Source organism: Crinia signifera, chromosome 9 (assembly GCF_055691185.1).
Source record: "Crinia signifera chromosome 9, ASM5569118v1, whole genome shotgun sequence".
Classification (NCBI taxonomy): Eukaryota; Metazoa; Chordata; class Amphibia; order Anura; family Myobatrachidae; genus Crinia; species Crinia signifera.
Genome location: NC_139225.1, coordinates 33795084 through 33814247, shown reverse-complemented (window position 1 = coordinate 33814247; position 19164 = coordinate 33795084). Strand labels below are relative to the sequence as shown.

Below are 19164 nucleotides of genomic sequence, written 5' to 3'. Positions count from 1 at the left end.
TGAAATTCTCCCTGTTGCTGGTCTTTTTTTTTTTTTTTTTTTTTTTTATGGGAAGCACAAGTTTATATGCTGTACTGTATATTTCTAATGTGACATTGTAACCAAAATCAGCTAACCCACAATTACAGGAGCTTTGTGATCTATCTAGACCGTGTCTTTGGAAACTATGGGCCTGGTTTAGGATCAAATGCAGAAGTGCAAGAATCGCAATCCAGCAATTTCCACACTCCTGCGCGTACGCATAGTATCAAAGTGTGATCGCTTCCCGGAACGATGCGTTTATAGTTTGATCGATTGGGGGAGGGGGTGACGGAAAATGTCCAGCCCATTTTTGGGGAGGCTGCAACTTTGCGAGTAGATAGACTCTGTCCCGACAGATAGAAAACCCGCCCTGTGTAAACCTGCGAGTGAATTGCGAAATTATCATAGATCGATATCCACTCACAAATCCATACACTATTCCTGAGTCATCAAATTCTTTTTTCCAGTCTGTGCAAATGTCAGTAAGTCTGACCCTACCGGACATCTGCATTAGAGATAGGGTGATCAAGGCTGGTGTTGATGTCACTGACCCTCCTTTTAAATACCTGAGCATGCCTGGCGTATTTTGGACACTCCCTGAAAACGACAGTTGACCCATACAAATACCGAGTTCCTGTCAGTCAACCTTCAGCCCAATTATTTTTACGATCCATTTGTGATTTCTCTAGCCTTTTGGGGCCGCACAGGTGCAATACGATCTGTACTCTTGCGCAAGTCATTCGATAATCGATCAATCTGCGAATACGTACGTCAGCGATCAACTCTGAATCAAGTCCTTCAAGTCCAACTACTTAATTTTCATTTAGTTATTGTGTAAATCACACATTTCTTAGCAGTCATACATTGGGTTGTTGGGTCGACACATATAAGGTAAACATACATAGGGTCGACCATTGAAGGTCAACATGCTTAGGTCAACACCTGAAATAGATCGACATGGATGGATAATCAACACAAGCATTAGGTTGACAGTCAAAAGGTCAACATGGGTTTTTCACCTTTTTTTTTTTTTTTAACCATATGCCAATTCATGCCCTACCATCCACTAGGGCGTGGAGGCAGGGTCGGATTAAGGGGGGGGGGGGGGGGGGGGCACAGGTGGTCAGTTGTGGTTTTTTTTTTTTTTAGCTAAAGGTTTTGTGCATGGGAGTGAGGTAGTGCTGCAGCTTTGAAAAAGAAAAAAGTTATAAACTCTACCACCTAGATGGCAGAGATTATATGGGGCGCTTGGAGAGATGGGTGGAAATTGCCAAACTGCTCACACCTGGGGTTGGTAAGCAGTGTTCCCTCTAAGCTGTGTGCATTTGCGTGCGCACAGACATTACAACAGAGTGCACAAAGCAGCTGTGGCCCCTTTTTGCAGTTGTGGACTCAATGGGCAGTATTCAATGTGAATACCGGCGATGTGCAGCGAATCCTGTTTAGGATTCGCTGCACATTCGCCACTGCTCGCTGCGTTCCGGAGCCTCGCCAGCTCCGGTATTCAACGAGTCAGGGGCTCGCTGCCCCTGACCGGCGAATTTGAGCTCCTGCGGCGGACGCCGCAGGGAGCCTGAGGACGGTGGCAGGCAGGGAGATGGAAGTCTCCCTGCCTGCCCCAGAACGTTTGTGGGGGGGGGGGGGAGGTGGGCTCCCTGGGTGCCAGGCAGCACAGGCTGCCCCCCCGGGGGTGCCAGCAGGGGACCGGGTATATTCACTACACCCGATAATGAATATGTAATGATCGGGTGAAGTGAAAATATGAATATCTAATGAGCGGCTCGGCTCCAGCCCCCTGCTGGCTGGTCTGCGTAAAAAAAAAAAAATATATATATATTTTTTAAATTAAATATATATTCATGTGCTTACAGCACATGAATAAAAATAGCAAGCCCCTCCTCAGAATAAAACACTTTATTTTAAAAGTTCACCTTCCACTTCACCATAAAAAGATAGCGATTGCTACTCGGTGAATCATGGCGAAAAAAACCTTGAAATGTATTCGCCATCTGGTCATTGAATAGGGTGATTCACCGTTTTAGTCAGAAATTCGCCTTACAGCACAAAATCGCCATAAAAACCTGGCGAATCAGCCTCATTGAATACCGCCCTATGTGTGTTTCACCCATTAACTACGTTGTGTGCTGTGTTTTGAATGTTTAAATGTTTAATATCATTTTGAAGTAAAGTTAACACAAATGCTGAACGTCATTTTCCAGTTATATATAAGTGACGCACAAAAATGTAAATTTCCTTCCAAAGTTGCACAGCCAAAATCTTTTGCTGCACACAGCCTTCGTAAAATTAGAGGGAACATTGGTAGTAAGGCCCCTATATAGCTATAGCTATAGCTAAAAAGAAAAAGTATGTGGGTGGATAGATAAGTGACCAATTGGGTATTACAATGACATTTTAATATAACATATCATAAAAAAGAATACAGATAAAACACAATGTATAAGATAAAATTCAATATAAGACAATAGTCACCCCTACATAGGACCTGGATGTGGAAATATAGGTGGATAAGTCTCACATGTTCCTGATGATGCTCTCCTGTTTTTAGTTGGACATGCTGGATTAGCGGGTGTCCATATACCTGATCTGTAGCCTGATGTTATGTACTCCCCTCGTGAGGAAAGATGGCACGCGTCTCACGGAATGGAGGGCTTCACGAAAATTATCAGGTGGTGGTGTCCCTTGTTTGAATAGTCCAGTAACTTGATTTGGATAAGAGCGAGCTGGTTCAAGTGAGAATGGGTAAGGAATAGTTTGTTATCCACAGGGCCTAGTAGAAGGTGTGCGCCTGACGCGTTTCGTCATCCACAGATGACTTTATCAAATGTACTATAGTAAGAGCATATAGGGCCTGATTCATTACCGCTCGCTTAGCAGCAGTTGGTCATTGCATAGCAAGTGGCTTAACGCCGCCCACCTTCCCGACGAACGCACCCCCTGCGCAGCCTTCATTCCCTCGGTAACATGCGAGGGGATGTGTCCAGGATCATTGAATGATTTGTCTCCCCTTTGAACATATTGTGCTCATTAAGGTCAGGTTTGACAAGTATTTGTGCATTACAGCTCACCACCACCCAGGGATAGTGAGTTGAAGTGCTGGTGAAAAACAATTGCCTTTGTATGACCTGTCCCCTCAATTTCCTTTATTACCCCTTTTTAATGATCGCCTGTTATTAATGTGAAAATATTGAATAAAGTTTTATTGTTGAAAAACAAATGAATATGGCCCTTAGTGTTTAGAATTGTACTATATAAGTCTCATATCGCTTACATTTGTCTATATTGCACCAATACAAAGGGGAGCATTTATCATGATCGCATTTATAATGTGATCTGGGCGGAATATTACCGCCCAGGATCGCATTGTAAAATGCGATCATATCGGGGGGATGTATCATTTTTAAGGGCGCAGGGACAGGGCTCCGATAGGAGCCGTCCCTGCGAAGCCCTAACCCAGAAGCCGGGAGATCAGCGCATGCGCGGTTATGCGCGGACCCCCGCCGACCCCTCTTACTGCTCTGGCAGTTCGAAGTGTAGCCATAGGCTACAATGGGCTATCGCCACATTACAGCCCAGGGGTGCGATGCCGGGCTGCCCGATGTTGATACATCGGGCAGCTTCGCATCCCCCATAGAAACCTATGGGGGATGCGGCCGGCGGCGCTGCAGGGAGGATCGCAGCAGGGATCTCCGATCCCTGCTGCGGTCCCCCTTAAATACATTTGGGGGATACTAAATATTTGCGGTGAACCCCCGAAAACGGATGTTTTCGGGGATTTAACCGCAAATATTGCTTGATATATGCGGCCCCAAGTCTGTATCACTGGAACCATTACCACAACCCACAGTTATCGCATCACCCCTGAGGTGTCAGCAATCCACGTGGGATTCATGCAGAAGTTTAACATTTTCCGAGTGTCACCAAAATAATATTGTTTTTTTTTGGTTTTCGGTCAGATATGTAATTATTATCTGTGACTGGAACTGGGGGGCAGATTTATTAAGCTTGGAGAAGAGATAAACTGGAGATAAAGCGGAGAAAGGGTAAAAGGAGATAAAGCACCAGCCAATCAACTCCCAACTGTCTTTTTCAAACACAGCTGATTGGCTGTGCTTTATCTCCTTTTACCTTTTCTCCGCTTTATCTCCAGTTTATCTCTTCTCCAAGCTTAATAAATCTGCCCCTAAATGAGCAATGTGGATAAATACAGTAAGACCATATTCCTTATTCCGTAAGCGGCAGAACTATTTCTGCAGTGTGAATCCTGTTAGTTGCTTCGGTACTTATGTATTATCTGGGCTCCCAAGTTAAATGAACCCCATTTTTTCATACCCCTACTATCCAACTACGCATGGAGTTGATTTTATATAGTGTGGCGAGCGCAGCGAGCCACTGTGCCCGAAGTGTGGCGAGCGCAGCGAGCCCCGCAAGGGGACGCGGTCTCATAAGAAAAACGGGAGCCCAGATATTACATAAGTACCGTTGCTTCTTATTTTACCCTTGTATGTCCTATTGTTATATATTGCTGATTGCACATTGCAACCTACGTAGTGCGCCCAAGATGGCCGCCTCGCCTGGGACTCCTGTGTAGAAAGAGCTGTGACTGGCTTTTGATAATTTAGCAGCGATCTGTCCTAATCCTGTTGTGTGTAGGAGGAATAATCCCTGGAATTGATAACACAAAATGTCTGTCACACCTTTGTATTTTATTCATTGGTTCTGTATTGTCTCAAAACCTAAACTGTATTATGTTCATGTTATCTGTAACGTGTCTTGTGCCGAATTAGAAAAAAATACTGTAGAAATATAATTCTCCTTCCTCTTCTACCTTTCTTCATCTTCTATTTTTATTTTGTAATTATTATTATTACCACCACCCGTATATAATTGACTGAAATGCATAAATCTCATACAACACATACAAATATAATGTTTCCCTACCAACCCTTAATCACATTATATATTAATCCCCCTCCTGCAGTTACCCATTGACCAAAGTTATACTGCCTTCCTTTATTCTGTGTTCTGACAGTATAATATTCTCCTGTGCAGTTTGTGGCCAGTAATGACTAGTGGGAGGGGGCTCCCCTGTCTAAAGTGACCCCAGGCCCCCGAAGGCTTAATCCGGCCCTGCGTGGAGAGAGACTAGAATAGTGTGCCCGAAGCATGGTGAGCACAGTGGCGCACTGATACGGTGTCCATGTCGATTATGTCGACATTTGGGATACAAATAAATGGAAAAAACAACTTGGCCATGAGACCTTCAGTCTCATCCTCCTTTATATAATGCATACTTTTCAATATATTGTTATATTAGAATTAGGGTGGCAATCTCTCTCCTCTACATCCTGTTGTGGCACATCGCACCACTCTAGTTAAGGTCCACGTGCCTATTTGAGCAGATCCAGAAAACATGTACTGTTGGCAAATTAATTGGAATTACCGTGGACAGATTTGCAAAGGGCATGTCATATTTGTGATGTGATTTTCATGATTGGACAATGCTGTAGGAACATAATAGAAAAGAGGTAAATTGCTAATTCCTACTCCTCCTTATGTTTCTGATTTTCTGCACAGTCCCAATGTTGCCAATTTTTGCAGCGCTGTCCATTTACAGAACCCAAATGTCTTCGTGTGTGGCTTGGTCAGATAAGTAGTGTTCCTCCTAGCCCCCTGCACCTTCCAAAACCCATGCAGTTCCTCTCCCTGTTCTGTGGTGTCGCTCTCTGATATCGTGCTTCTAGCAGTGTTTGGTCTGTATTTCAGCACTGATATGCAGACCAGACCTGCACTAGAAGAACCACAACAGAGAGTGACACCACAGGCTTGGAAAAGTAACTGCATGTGTTTTGGAAGAGGCAGGGTGCTAGAATAAACACCAGATAAGAGCATAGCTTTTTGCATTTTGACTGTCGACCATGATCTTGTTGACATAATGCTTGTGCCGATCTTCCAACCCTGTCATCCTTAGCAAAGCATGTTGACCCAATGACCCATGCCCATTACAGACAAGGATGGGCAGACTTGGGTCCATTCAACTTTTGGAATAACATAGGAGGTTATTCTGGTTGGTGCGTAAATTTCCGAATTCTTTCGGAGCGGTCCGCACGCCACGCTGTGCGGACATCGTCCGAAGAAACGCCCACCGGTCCTCCGCATTCGGACGGACTTACACTTTAAGAACAGGGCGTGTTTACGGATGACATCCAAACCATGCGTGTGCGGTGGACACACACATAGTCTGCACGGTCTTACAGCGTCAGAACGGGCGGGAACGTGCCTGTACGCACCGATGCGGTGTATTTCCGCAAAACTCACCACTATTATCTGAACTCCGAAATCTGTTACATGACCCACTTATGCAATTAGGCAACCTCATTAAAAAGGGATTGTTTTTAATGGTCATCTATTATTTCTCAAATTGATAATTAAACACTTTACTACCACTTTAGATTAACCCTTACATCATGTAATTAATGAGTAAAGGAGTGGATTGTATTGTGTTCAGCTGACATTGGTTCAGGTGCGCCCGTACTGATTGGGCGTTCCGAATGCCTAGCGCATGACCGAGTGGTGTCCGCAAAGCAATACTTGCTTATGAATACAGCATATTTCCTGCCTTTTTGTTCGTGTGCATTCGGTGTGCTGTCCGAATGTACGCGTACCAGAATTAGTGCACTCCCTCGTGTACGCCCATGTTTACGCCCAGTTTAGCCCACTTTGAAACTACGCCCCTGTGTACTTCCGAATGACGCCCATAATACGCCCATATCTCCCGAGTGAATGCGGTGCACATTTCTGTACGGTATTGGTGAGAACAAATACGGAGACCTTGCATGGCACATGCGCATAGCGTTGCCCACGCATGCGCAGACGGCTAAAAAACGCCATCCGAAAGAGTTCGGGAAAGTACGCACAGACCAGAATAAGGCCCATAGTTGCTCAGGGCGCAGTAATACTTTGTCCCTGTCCTGCGAATGACCCCTTATGTCTGCCGGATTAGCCACTGGGGAATTTTCGGTTAATTAAAGTGATTATTATGTTGTGAAAAAATCTGCAGTTGAAGCTTTTATACTGAATCAAAAGCGATTACGTCTGCATGATAACACAAGCAGTATGGAGTAAGCTGTGTTTAATGTTATCTGGGAGAATTGATTATAAATTCTGTGTGGCTGTGATGAAGTGAGACTAAACAGATGTGTAGGGAGGACTGGATTTTCCTCACACCCAAGACGCTCATAAAAAATGAAAGAATAAACTGCTGGCAGGAAATCTCCAGAGCGACACCATCTTTTACTGGTTTCATTTTGTCTGGTGTGATTTTGTGTCAGAGAAGAAAGGTCCACAGGAAGCTGATGTGCATATCAGTGCTGAAATACAGACCCACACTGTGCTAGAAAGCACCATAGCATAGAGCGACACCTCAGGCAGGGAAGAGGAACTGCACAGGTTTTGGAAAATGCAGGGTGTTAGAATGAACACTATACATGTGTTCTATGTCTTGGGGAGATATGCACTAAGCCTTGAAAAGTGATAAACCACCAACCAATCAGCCCCTCCCTGTCATTTTTCCAACAAATCCTGTGACATGGCAGTTAGGAGCTGATTGGCTGTCGGTCCATCACTCTCACTTTATAACTTTTTAAGCTTAGTACATCTGCCCCTTGTTCTGCATCGTGTCTTCCAGTGATCCCCACAGTCCAGCTTCCTATGTACCTTTAGAAGACGCCCTACCTTAAAACCTGTATTGATAAATAAATAAGAAGTAGATTCTGATTGGTTGCTCATAGCATCATCCCTGTGAAATAGAACCCCCATCTTAGTAAGTTTCCCCCTTAGTTGCTGCTGGCAACAGGTTGTGGTAAATCTGATGCAGTGGGGACGGAACACAGCCGGTGTTGCGCTGTGAATGAAAGTACAGCAGTTGCGATGAATCAAAATTAGCTTTAATAAAAATACAGTTTTCTGCATTTCAGAATAGTCTGTGAGGCCGGGAAGAGTCCCTGGGGGCCTGGGGCTGGAGTTGGGCCCTCTCTGGGCTGATAGAGTACCAGTACCTGCTCCCATGGGGGCTACCACTGCTGGGTTTGCCCGGAGCTGCAGCATCAGGTGGGGGCAGTCTGCTGGAGGACAGCAACCACGGCCTGCAGGCCAGAAATCCCTTGTTGTCTCAGCTGGGTGGCGCAGCCTGGTGACGCGCCCGGGGATCCTGCTTTGCCCGGATGGATCATTGGATCCTACCTGCTGATGGTGATCGGGTCATGCTGGGACCATTGCTGATGCCGCCACCTGTCCCAGGCGGGGTAGTCTTGTTCTGTGTCGGTGGACACTTAGCAGTCCTCCTCATCCCCCGTCCGTGTTTCTCCCTCCACCATCTCTGCCACGCTTCTCCTCCTCTGGGGGCTAGAGAAGCCAGACTTACTTGGTGGTGTGATGGAAAAAGGCCTGGAGCTGACGTCACACATCCTCTTCTAAAATGCTTGGGCATGCCTGTGTTTTTTCCTGACACACCCAGTGTTTTTCTTGGCACTACAATAAAACTGCCGATTACCACTCCCAGACACCTACTTCCGGTAAATAACCTTGTGAAAGGCCAGTGTTGAAAAAAAAAGTAGCAGGATTTCCTCTCAGGACCGCCTCGCGTATGAGTATGCTATCGATAATCGGACGCCGTGCAATGAGGTCTTAATTACCCCTATTATATCGCCCAGTGTGTAAGGGGCTTTAGACTGGCCATGGGTCTGGGTACTTGAGAGGGAGTATCGCAAAATCAAGGGGGTGTGGAGGGGTGGTCATGCTCCCCCCAAAAATGCAAAGATCGTTTTTATGGTGCCGGCAGCCATGTATGGGGACAATATAACCCTTACAGCTGCCCGGTGTGGGCACAGGTAATTAGTACTTGCCCCCTGCCTGTTACTGAGGCCAGGATATGGTCATTAGGTCAACCCTATGAAGATCAACCACTGAAGGTCAACATGGGTTGACACCTGAAATAGATTGGCATCGCTAAGGTCGGATGGGTTGACACAAGCATTAGGTTGACAAAGGAAGGTCAACAGTCAGAAGGACATGAGTTTCTCTCTTTTTTTCCCCGATGGGTTTCATACCCTACCATCCACTACGGCAGGGCTGGGCAACACCGGCCCTCCAGATGTTGATGAACTACACATCCCAGCATGCCTTGCATAAGTTTCGGCATGGCCACATAGCAAAACTAATGCAAAGCATCCTGGGATGTGTAGTTCATTAACATCTGGAGGGCCGGTGTTGCCCAGCCCTGCATTACGGCATGGTGGGAGAATATAATGGTGTGCTGGAAGCATGGTGATCGCAGTGAGCCATGCAAGGGGATGCTGGACACTTAGCAGGTATCCATGTTGACATTTGGGCCAATTTTTTTTTTTTTTTTAAACTCACTCATGTCGATCTTTTGACTGTTGACCTTCCAACCATAGCCATGTTGACCTATTTGAGGTTAGGGATGGCTATCGACCATCGATGATTTGAAATCAATGATGGCTTTTGGCCGATGTCAAATACTTTCACCATCGATGTGGGAGAACCAGTTGGTTTACCTACATCAATGGCAAAGGAGAACGATGTTCCTTTATTTATTTATTTGGTATTAATGTATTATCTGGGCTGCCGATTTTTTGATTGTATGCCTTAAGTTAAGGCATACAATCAGATGCGATGCGATATCGCATCGCATACAACCAAATCGCATGCGATGGACCCGATTTTTCCATAGGATTCAATGTTAAAATGGACTAAGTCCATTTTAACATGGAATTCAATGGGAAAAAGGGGTCCTTTCATACCCCTACTATCCAAGTGGGCATGGAGTTGAATACTGTTTAAGAAATCTGCGTCTCCTCGCGGGGCTCGCCACGCTTCGGGCTCGGTGGCTCGCTACGCTCGCCACAGGTTTATATACAACTCCATGCCCACTTGGATAGTAGGGGTATGAAAAGGACCCCTTTTTCCCATTGAATTCCATGTTAAAATGGACTTAGTCCATTTAACATTGAATCCTATGGAAAAATCGGGTCCATCGCATCGCATGCGATATGGTCGTATGCGATGTCGTGCGATGGACCCGATTTCTAAATCGGCAGCCCAGATAATACATAAGTACCATTTTATTTATATTTTTTTCAAGGTGCCGGGACACGGAGCATATGATGGATAACCATCGATAGTTTTAGTTAGCGATGGTCATCCATAAAATGTAACTAAATGGCCCGGGGGCGGGACTTCCAGGTGTCGGGGGCGTAGCGCCACCGACACCCGGAAGTCCCGCCCCCGGGCCATTTAGTTACATTTTATGGATGACCATCACTAACTAAAACTATTGATGGTTATCCATCATATACTTTGACTATTGATGGATGGGTGCTGAATCACCATCAATGGCATCTGCACAGATGGTCATCCCTATTTCAGGTGTCAATCTAAGCTCTGTCAACCTTCATACAGTCCACCCTTTGATCCATACCCCTGGAGCCATTCTCTGCATTTAGCAGGAAGTTGCTCATTATTCCATCCCATGTGTCTGCATGAATTAATAGCTCTCCTATAACTGGGAACTGTGGATATGTTCGTTACAACATAATTGTGACAAATGGTGCGTGAAAGTGATATTACTTAGTTACTGTATAACGTCTAGTAAATCTTTACTCATATCCTGGAGATATTACAAAATAGTCTTTAGTAAATTTATTTAGCTGGATATGTGAAGACCATGTCAACTTAATATTTCTTTTACACTTCTAACTTCTTATTGGTTATATGGTGGTTTGTAATCCATTCTTGTGAAAACAAAATACGCGGGGTTCCTTTTTAATCTTTTTTCAATGAATGGCTGCCAACGATGCCTGAGGCTCTCATGTTCTATACCTGTATATAAGAAGACGTTAACCTGTCATTCGTAAACAACCACAGTGTTGTATTTCCATAGAACCTATCAGGAGCATAATCAGAACTTTCTGGGCCCCATAGCAACATATTCAAGGGCCCCTGTCCCAGTGCTTATAGGGAGACACCACTCCGCAGCAATTATTCATTTTATGCCCCCATAGTATTGCCCTATTTACTTTTATCCCTATAGTAGTGCCCTTGTTAATTTTTATGCCCCATAGTAGCGCACTTGTTAATTTTATGCCCCATAGTAGGGCCCGATTTACATTTATATCCTATAGTAGTGCCCTAGTTTATTTTATGAACCATTGTACTGGGATTCCTTAGTTTATGATGTCGCATTATATGGCTACTAGTCATAGGCGTGCGCAGCACATTTTATTAGGGGGTGCACCATCAAAGGGGTGTGTGTAGTATAACCTATGGTGCCCATTAGGTGTGTCTAACACCGCCAATCAAGTGTGTCTACCATCATCTATTGGCACTCTCTACAATATAAAACATCTCTCAGCCACACCATAATCTCCAGCCTATTTCAGTTTTAGGGGCGCATTTATCAATATAGTGCGATGCCGGCGCAGTGGCATCGCCGGACATTGCATTGCGGTGTTGAAGTACACCGGCGGGATGTACCATTAGAAGGGCGCAGGGACAGGGCTCCGATAGGAGCCTGTCCCTGCGAAGCCCTAACCCGGAAGCCGGGGGGGGTCTGCGCATGCGCGGTTATGCGCTGACCTCCGCCGACCCCTGTGACCGCACTGCCCCGCTCGCAGTGCGATCACGTAGCCATAGGCTACAATGGGCTATCGCCATACCAGAATGGCGATAGCCCAGGGATGCGAAGCCGGGCTGCCCGATGTTAATACATCGGGCAGCTTCGCATCCCCCATAGAAACCTATGGGGGATGCGGCCGGCGGCGGTGCAGGGGGGATCGCAGCAGGGATCGGAAATCCCTGCTGCGGTCCCCCTTTGATACATTTAGGAGATACTTAATATTTGTGGCTAAATCCCGAAAACGGGTGTTTTCGGGGATTTAGCCGCAAATATGGTTTGATAAATGGGCCCCTTAATCTTCTAATTACACTGTGTAACAGTAGATGCAAAAAAGACTCAAAAACATATATGGATGATGCAGGTGATATGACAATGGTCTAGTACAAGTAACAATGCAAAACACACATAATTGATTGATGGGTGCATCTTTTAATGGAATACAGTTCTAAAGTGTTTTGTAAAAGGTATTGCTAGCGGCAGGGAGGTGTTCATAAAGTTGGGTGAGCACAGCATTAGGGGGTGCCTGTGCACCCCTAACGCTCAATGTGCGCACGCCTATGCTACTAGTACACATTATGCTACACTTATGACTTCGTGTCCCCAGTTCATTTTGTGCCACAGTAGTGCCCCAGTTATTATTATGTAACATTATAGTGCCCTCCACATTACAGTGAGCAGATCAGATTATGACACATTAGACTACCCGCCATTTAAAATGATGGCAAATATCAGTACCCGCCTTACCATTATAATTATAAAATTATAACATCCGCTACATACACCTGTAATGTCATACAATTCAGCTGGGCAATGTATCAGAACCAATGGTTTAGCAAATCTGGGTAATTGGTATGCAACCTTACATTCTGGGCCCAGGCCCAATAGCAATGGCGCCCTTTGCACCCTATATGGTTATGCCCAGGGAACCTATAAATAAAGAGACCGCCTGTTACAGTATATCCGGGTCATATTGCTCTTTTAAGACTTTTAAAGTACTAGAAAGTTAATGTTCCATAACATCGCACATGGCAGCTTTTTGGAATGTTTTTGGTTCTATTTATGAAAGTGCAATGTGTGAGGGAGGGGGAGCAATAAAGCTTCTGCAAAGTGGAGGTTGCCCATAGCAACTAACCAGCTTCTAGATAGCATGTACAAAGCTCAATTTATAAAATGAAAGAAGCTGATCGGTTGCTATGGGTAACTTCTTTAATTGTCCACAACTCGTTAGACATTTTAATAAATCTCTCCTGGATCCCGGATGATAGGTCGACATGCAATAGGTCCACAGACAATAGGTCAACATGAAAATGGTTGATGCATGAAAAGGTTGACATGAGTTTTTCACTTTTTTTTTTTTATTAACTTTTCACATTTTACCATCCACACACTGGCGAATCTTGAAATATGGTAATAGGTGATCCCAGATTCAACAAAATGGGTGTGGCTTAGTGGGGATGATGCTCCCTCAAGCCACTCCCCTGTTATGTCGGCTTGCCTAGGTCTCCTATGAGCTGCTGGCCATGCCCCGAGCCCCTCTAGACTGCCGTGTGTAGAACAGTGGGGACCGTAGGGAATGCCCATGAAACACAGGGCGTGCGCATATGGTAATGACCCTGATCAGGCCACAATGCCCCTCTCCACCCCTTGCTAGGAAGGTCACGAATGAGCACTCAGCGACCGGACTTCTTACTGAGTTTGCTCGCTCCCTGCGTACAGACATGCACAGAAATGGTTATGCGTATACGAACAACATCGGTACACTGGCTAGCTAGCTGTACAAGGTCCCATGAAAGGTGAGTTAGGCGCTAGCTGTAGAAGGCCCCAGGGGAAAGTGAGTTAGGAGCTAGCTGTACAAGGTCCCATGGAAAGTGAGTTAGGAGCTAGCTGTAAAGGTCCCAAGGAAAGTGAGTTAGGAGCTAGCTGTACAAGGTCCCAAGGAAAGTGAGTTAGGAGCTAGCTGTACAAGGTCCCAAGGAAAGTGAGTTAGGAGCTAGCTGTACAAGGTCCCAAGGAAAGTGAGTTAGAAGCTAGCTGTACAAGGTCCCAAGGAAAATGAGTTAGGAGCTACACCTGTACAAGGTCCCAAGGAAAGTGAGTTAGGAGCTACACATCTACAAGGTCCCAAGGAAAGTGAGTTAGGAGCTAGCTGTACAAGGACCCAAGGAAATTGAGTTATGAGCTAGCTGTACAAGGTCCCAAGGAAAGTGAGTTAGGAGCTAGCTGTACTATACTATACAAGGTCATAGGCGTGCACAGCACGTTTTATTAGAGAGTGCACCGTCAAAGGGGTGTCCCTAGCACCACCTATTGAGCATATCTAACACCGCCCATTGGGTCTGTCTAACACCACCAATCAGGCGTGTCTACAATCATCTATTGGCACTCGCTACAATATAAAACATCTCTCAGCCACACCATAATCCCCTGCTTATTTCAGTTTTAATCTTCTAATTACTCCATGCAAATAAAGTAAAATACATATATTGATGACACAGGTGTGTAGTGATATGACAATGGTCTAGTACAATTAACAATGCAAAAAGATATTGCTGGTATTGCTTGCGGCAGAGGTGTTCATAATGGAGGTCACAGCATTAGGGGGTGCATGTGCACCCCTAACACTCAATGTGCGCACGCCTATGTACAAGGTCCTGACATAATTTTCTGTTTTGTTTAAATAAAATCATAGTTCTAACAAGAAGCAGATCTTTGAGGTTATGTAGTGTAGGAGATCATTCAGTAATGGGTGCAAGACACAGATGTGCCAACAATCATGTACAGTATGTGATGGGGATGGATCCATTAATACTGTGATAACTAATCTGTTATACCGCAATATTCTCTACAACAGGCTTTTGCCAACCCAGAAGATGCTCTAAGACATGGAAGCATTGAGTACTTCCGGGAGGATCCAGATGTAGAGCGCTATCGGAGGTATGGCCATGATACATTGCTTAGCAGACTTCTGTCTTTGTGTTTCTTGTTCTTCTTTATGTTATAGGTTTACGATCTTCTACAATGCTTTGTTATGTATATTGTGCAATCCAAAAATGTGAACACTCCTTAGAACCCGAATAAATAAACACTTTGCCCTCCAACTTTGTGTACATAGAATCATGTATACTGTAGGTCAGCGGTTCTCAAACTGTGGGTCCGGACCTTCTGAGCATGGGGTCGCGACTCCATGTTGCTGACCATCAGGCTGATGACTTTTCTAATCTCAGTCACCGATTCAAGGAGTCTGGAATATCAGTTGAATTGTCTGTGATTTTAGACTCCTCCCATCATTTTGTGCCTCCACAATGCTGCCATGTTTGTGCTGTCTGCTGCCTACACATGTGATGTGATGTGATGTGATGACCTTCTGTAGTATCTTGGCGGGGTCCTGTCATTATTTTTATTGTCTGATGGGGTCCCAGAGCAAAATAGTTTGTGGACCCCTGCTGTAGGTATATTTGTTATAGGCAAAAAAAGTAGGTAAGACAACCTTCCATGAACGAAATAGTGACAATGAATGGAGGAGACGCAGTACACTTACAACTAGGGCTGGATTAACAATGGACCTGATGGAGCGCCAGCTCCAGGACCACTCTTCATTTTGTAGCGGAGAGTCAGGGCTTTCCAACGAGCCTGGCCCCGCATCACTAGCCAGTCGGGAACCAGAGATACCGCCAAGCAAAGCTGCAACGTTTTCCCCATAGGATAACATAGAACCCGGTTCCAATGGCTGCCAATTCCCACCTGGCAGCACAGAACTCAGTCAAACCCAAATCGCTGGGCCTTCAATCTGATACCAGGCTGGTCCATATGGGTTCATTGGTTCTAGAGATATTGCGGGTAAAGTGATTTTTTTTCATTTCTGAATTGTAATTTCATGGCTGTTCATTTTGTTTGGTTCCAGAGAAATCTGTCCTCAAACGGCCCAGTTTCACAGGACCAAAATCATTCGAAGCCTACATGTAAATGGGTCAGTTGATTCTGAAGATATAGCTGGTTGTTTAAGGGGGGGGGGGAGGGTTCTCTCCCCCTCACACCAGAAAATGTAGGGATTAGGCTGGTGTAAAAGGGGCCAGCCCGGGAATGTCCTGGGACCATATTCCCAGGTAAGTCCCTGCATTTTCTGGTGTGAAAGGGGTATTATTTCAAATAGCTGAAGTGCTCTGAATACAGCCGGGCAGCCCCCTGCTCTTTGCCCGGCTGTCAATGGCTGTCCTTTCTGCCCAGCGGCGGCTGTCCCCCAGTTACCACGAACATGTATTCCCCCTTGGCAATGAGCATGTAATCCCACATGGCAATGAGCATGGAACCCCTGGCAATGAGCATGTAGGTAAACAGCACTTATGTAGCATAATTTTAATAGGCATTATGGTGTTTGGCATAATACGTAGTGTGGCTGAACATGTAATGGGCATTATGGTGTACATTTTTAATGCGCAATGCCCCTGTTTATATTGTGCTTTATTGCTCAATCTTTTTGGCATAACGTGATTTTTGACTCAATCCGTGTGCCATAGTGTGAATTTTGGCTCAGTCGGTGTGAATTTTGGCTCATTCCATGTTGCATAAAGTGTAAGAGGCAAATACAGTATAAGGGGGTTACTATTGTGTTGCATGATTTATATAACGGATATATGGTGTGATAAACTTAGGTGACCACATAAAAGGCGCTGAAATGTTGTCTACCAAGTTTCAGCTTTCAGTATATTTTTTTTTTTTTATGACTGGAGTGCCGCCTCATCCCGCAAGTATCTTAGTACCTTTGGGGGCACCCGCCAATATATCTCCCTACATTTTTCCTTTGCCAGCACCCTGCCTTTTCCAGGCATATATAATAAGTTGAAAGTATTTACACAAATAGAGACAGACCCATGAGCAGACCACCCAAACAGAACATTGGTCACACTACCCACATTATTAGGTGCTGGCCACCACCCCTATTATTGTGCATTATAGGTCCTTGATAATTTTCAGCTCCAGGCCCATTTAGACCTTAATCTGGCACTGGCGACTGTATGGAAGCCAGATACTGTATACTGACTGAGTGAGGTATAAGATGGCGACTGTATACGGATAACACAATGGCAGGTATTCAATGCTGTTTGCAAGTGGTGATAGCAAGCAGGTCTTCCTGCTCGCTGTCACCACTCACCCTGACAGCATTCAACACACCCTCCGCATACGCCAATTCCCCCTCGCTCCGTTTTTTGAGCGAGGGAGAATTGGCGTATGCGGCTCCAGAAGCAGCGAGACTCGCGGCTAAAAACTGCGAGTTTTCTGCAGTAGCCGCGGGTCTCGCTGTTTTGGGGAATTCTCGCCGTCCTGTGATGGCGAGGATTTCCCCAGAACATTGAATAGAGCGAGCGGCCGGCGCGGGGGTTAAACAGCGAGGATCGCTGCTTTTCTGCAATCCTCGCTGTTTAACCCCCTCGCCGGCCGCTCGCTGCAGCATTGAATACCCCCCAATAACTCAGAGAAACGGCACAGACACACAGGAAGCCGGATACTGTATACTGAGTGAGGTACAAGATCGCGACTGTATACGGAAAACACAATAACACAGACAGACGGTGCGGACACACAGGAAGCCGGATACTGTATACTGAGTGAGGTACAAGATCGCGACTGTATACGGAAAACACAATAACACAGACAGATGGTGCGGACACACAGGAAGCCGGATACTGTATACTGAGGGAGGTACAAGATGGCAGGTGTATACGGAGAACACAATAACACAGACAGATGGCGCAGACACACAGGAAGCCGGATACTGAGTGAAGTCCAAGATGGCGACTGTATACATATAACACAATGATGCAGAGACACTTCACAGACACACAGGAAGCCGGATACTGTATACTGAGGGAGGTACTAGATGGCGACTGTAGAACACAATGACGCAGAGACACGGCGCAGACACACAGGAAGCCAGATACTGTATACTGAGGGAGGTACAAGATGGCGGCTGTATACGGAATCAGAATAACACCAAATAAAATATAATAATAACACAATGACACATTTCAGGTCACTTTTCGGTACTTGTTTCCTAGCACGGCCACACCGATTTACATCGGGGTGGTCGTGTCGTAAAAATCGGGTCGATCGCATCGCATGCGATTTGGTCGCATGCGATGCGATCGACGCGACCGACCGATTTTGGACCCGATTTTTTTTTTTTTTATGAAATGTAAATTGGGTCCCTGGGACCCGATTTTACATTGCATTCAATGTAAAATATTCCCAACCCCCCCAAATTTAACGGCGTACAGCGCACCCCACGATAGACGCCAACCCGAAGCGTGGCGAGCGCAGCGAGCCCGCGAGGGGCGGCGGTGCGCGTCCTCCGACCTTTTCATTCCCCTACTATCCACGTCGGTGTGGAGTTGAGAATAGAATAGTGTGGCGAGCCACCGAGCCCGAAGCGTGGCGAGCGGACGCGTATACCTGTGAAGTTATACGCGTCCCCTCGCGGGGCTCGCTGCGCTCGCCACGCTTCGGGCGCGGTGGCTCGCTGCGCTCGCCACACTATTCTATTCTCGCCTCCACGCCGACGTGGATAGTAGGGGAATGAAAAGGTCGGAGGACGCGCACCGCCGCCCCTCGCGGGCTCGCTGCGCTCGCCACGCTTCGGGTTGGCGTCAATAGTGGGGTGGCGTTTACAATGGGGGGGCATGACGGGGCCATATACAATGAGAAATGGCCCATATTGGCCCATTTCCCATTGATTACTATGTTAAGATGGACTTAATCAAGTCCATCTTATCTTGTGCCATTATAATGGCACAAGACCGACACGACCGACGCGATTTCAATGTTAAAAATATTTTAACATTGAAGCCTATGGAGAAATCGGGTCCATCGCGTCGGTCGCGTCGTGTGCCATGTTAAGGCACACGACGCGACCGACCCGATGGACGCGATTTCTCCATAGGCTTCAATGTTAAAATATTTTTAACATTGAAGCCTATGGAGAATCGGGTCCATCGCGTCGGTCGCGTCGTGTGCCTTATTAAAGGCACACGACCGACGCGATGGACCCGATTTTCCATTTGACGGTAAAATGGACCTGATTTGAAAGAAAATCGGGTCCATCGTGGGCATCGTGTGCCTTAAAGTTAAGGCACACGACCAAGAAGATTGTGACCGTGCTAGGAAACAAGTACCCACTTTTCTCTTTATGCACCTCTTTATATTACACTATTTCTCTGGTGTATTAGTCATGTAACAATCAGTTTTATGATAATTAATACTATGTATATTAATTTTAAACAATTGTATTACACAAATGCCACCACCAGCCTCTGTCCTTCCCCCACTTTTTCTTCTCGGGTATATAGATAATATTATCTATACAGAATATTTCCTGCTGAAAATAAATGTATAGATAATATTATCAATATATATTAAAATAAAAATCAGGTTGTTTC

The 19164-nt window shown here is 45.7% G+C and overlaps 1 protein-coding gene across 3 annotated transcripts in view; it reads left to right on the top strand.

The window, feature by feature from the left end:
* Positions 1-19164, top strand: part of PTGES (prostaglandin E synthase) — a 60366-nt gene that overhangs the window by 3937 nt on the left and 37265 nt on the right. For all 3 annotated transcript variants that reach the window (XM_083158765.1, XM_083158767.1, XM_083158766.1), the window contains one exon: positions 14586-14668. In XM_083158765.1, the coding sequence (XP_083014891.1) occupies positions 14586-14668 (83 nt within the window). The remainder of the gene's footprint in view (positions 1-14585; positions 14669-19164) is intronic.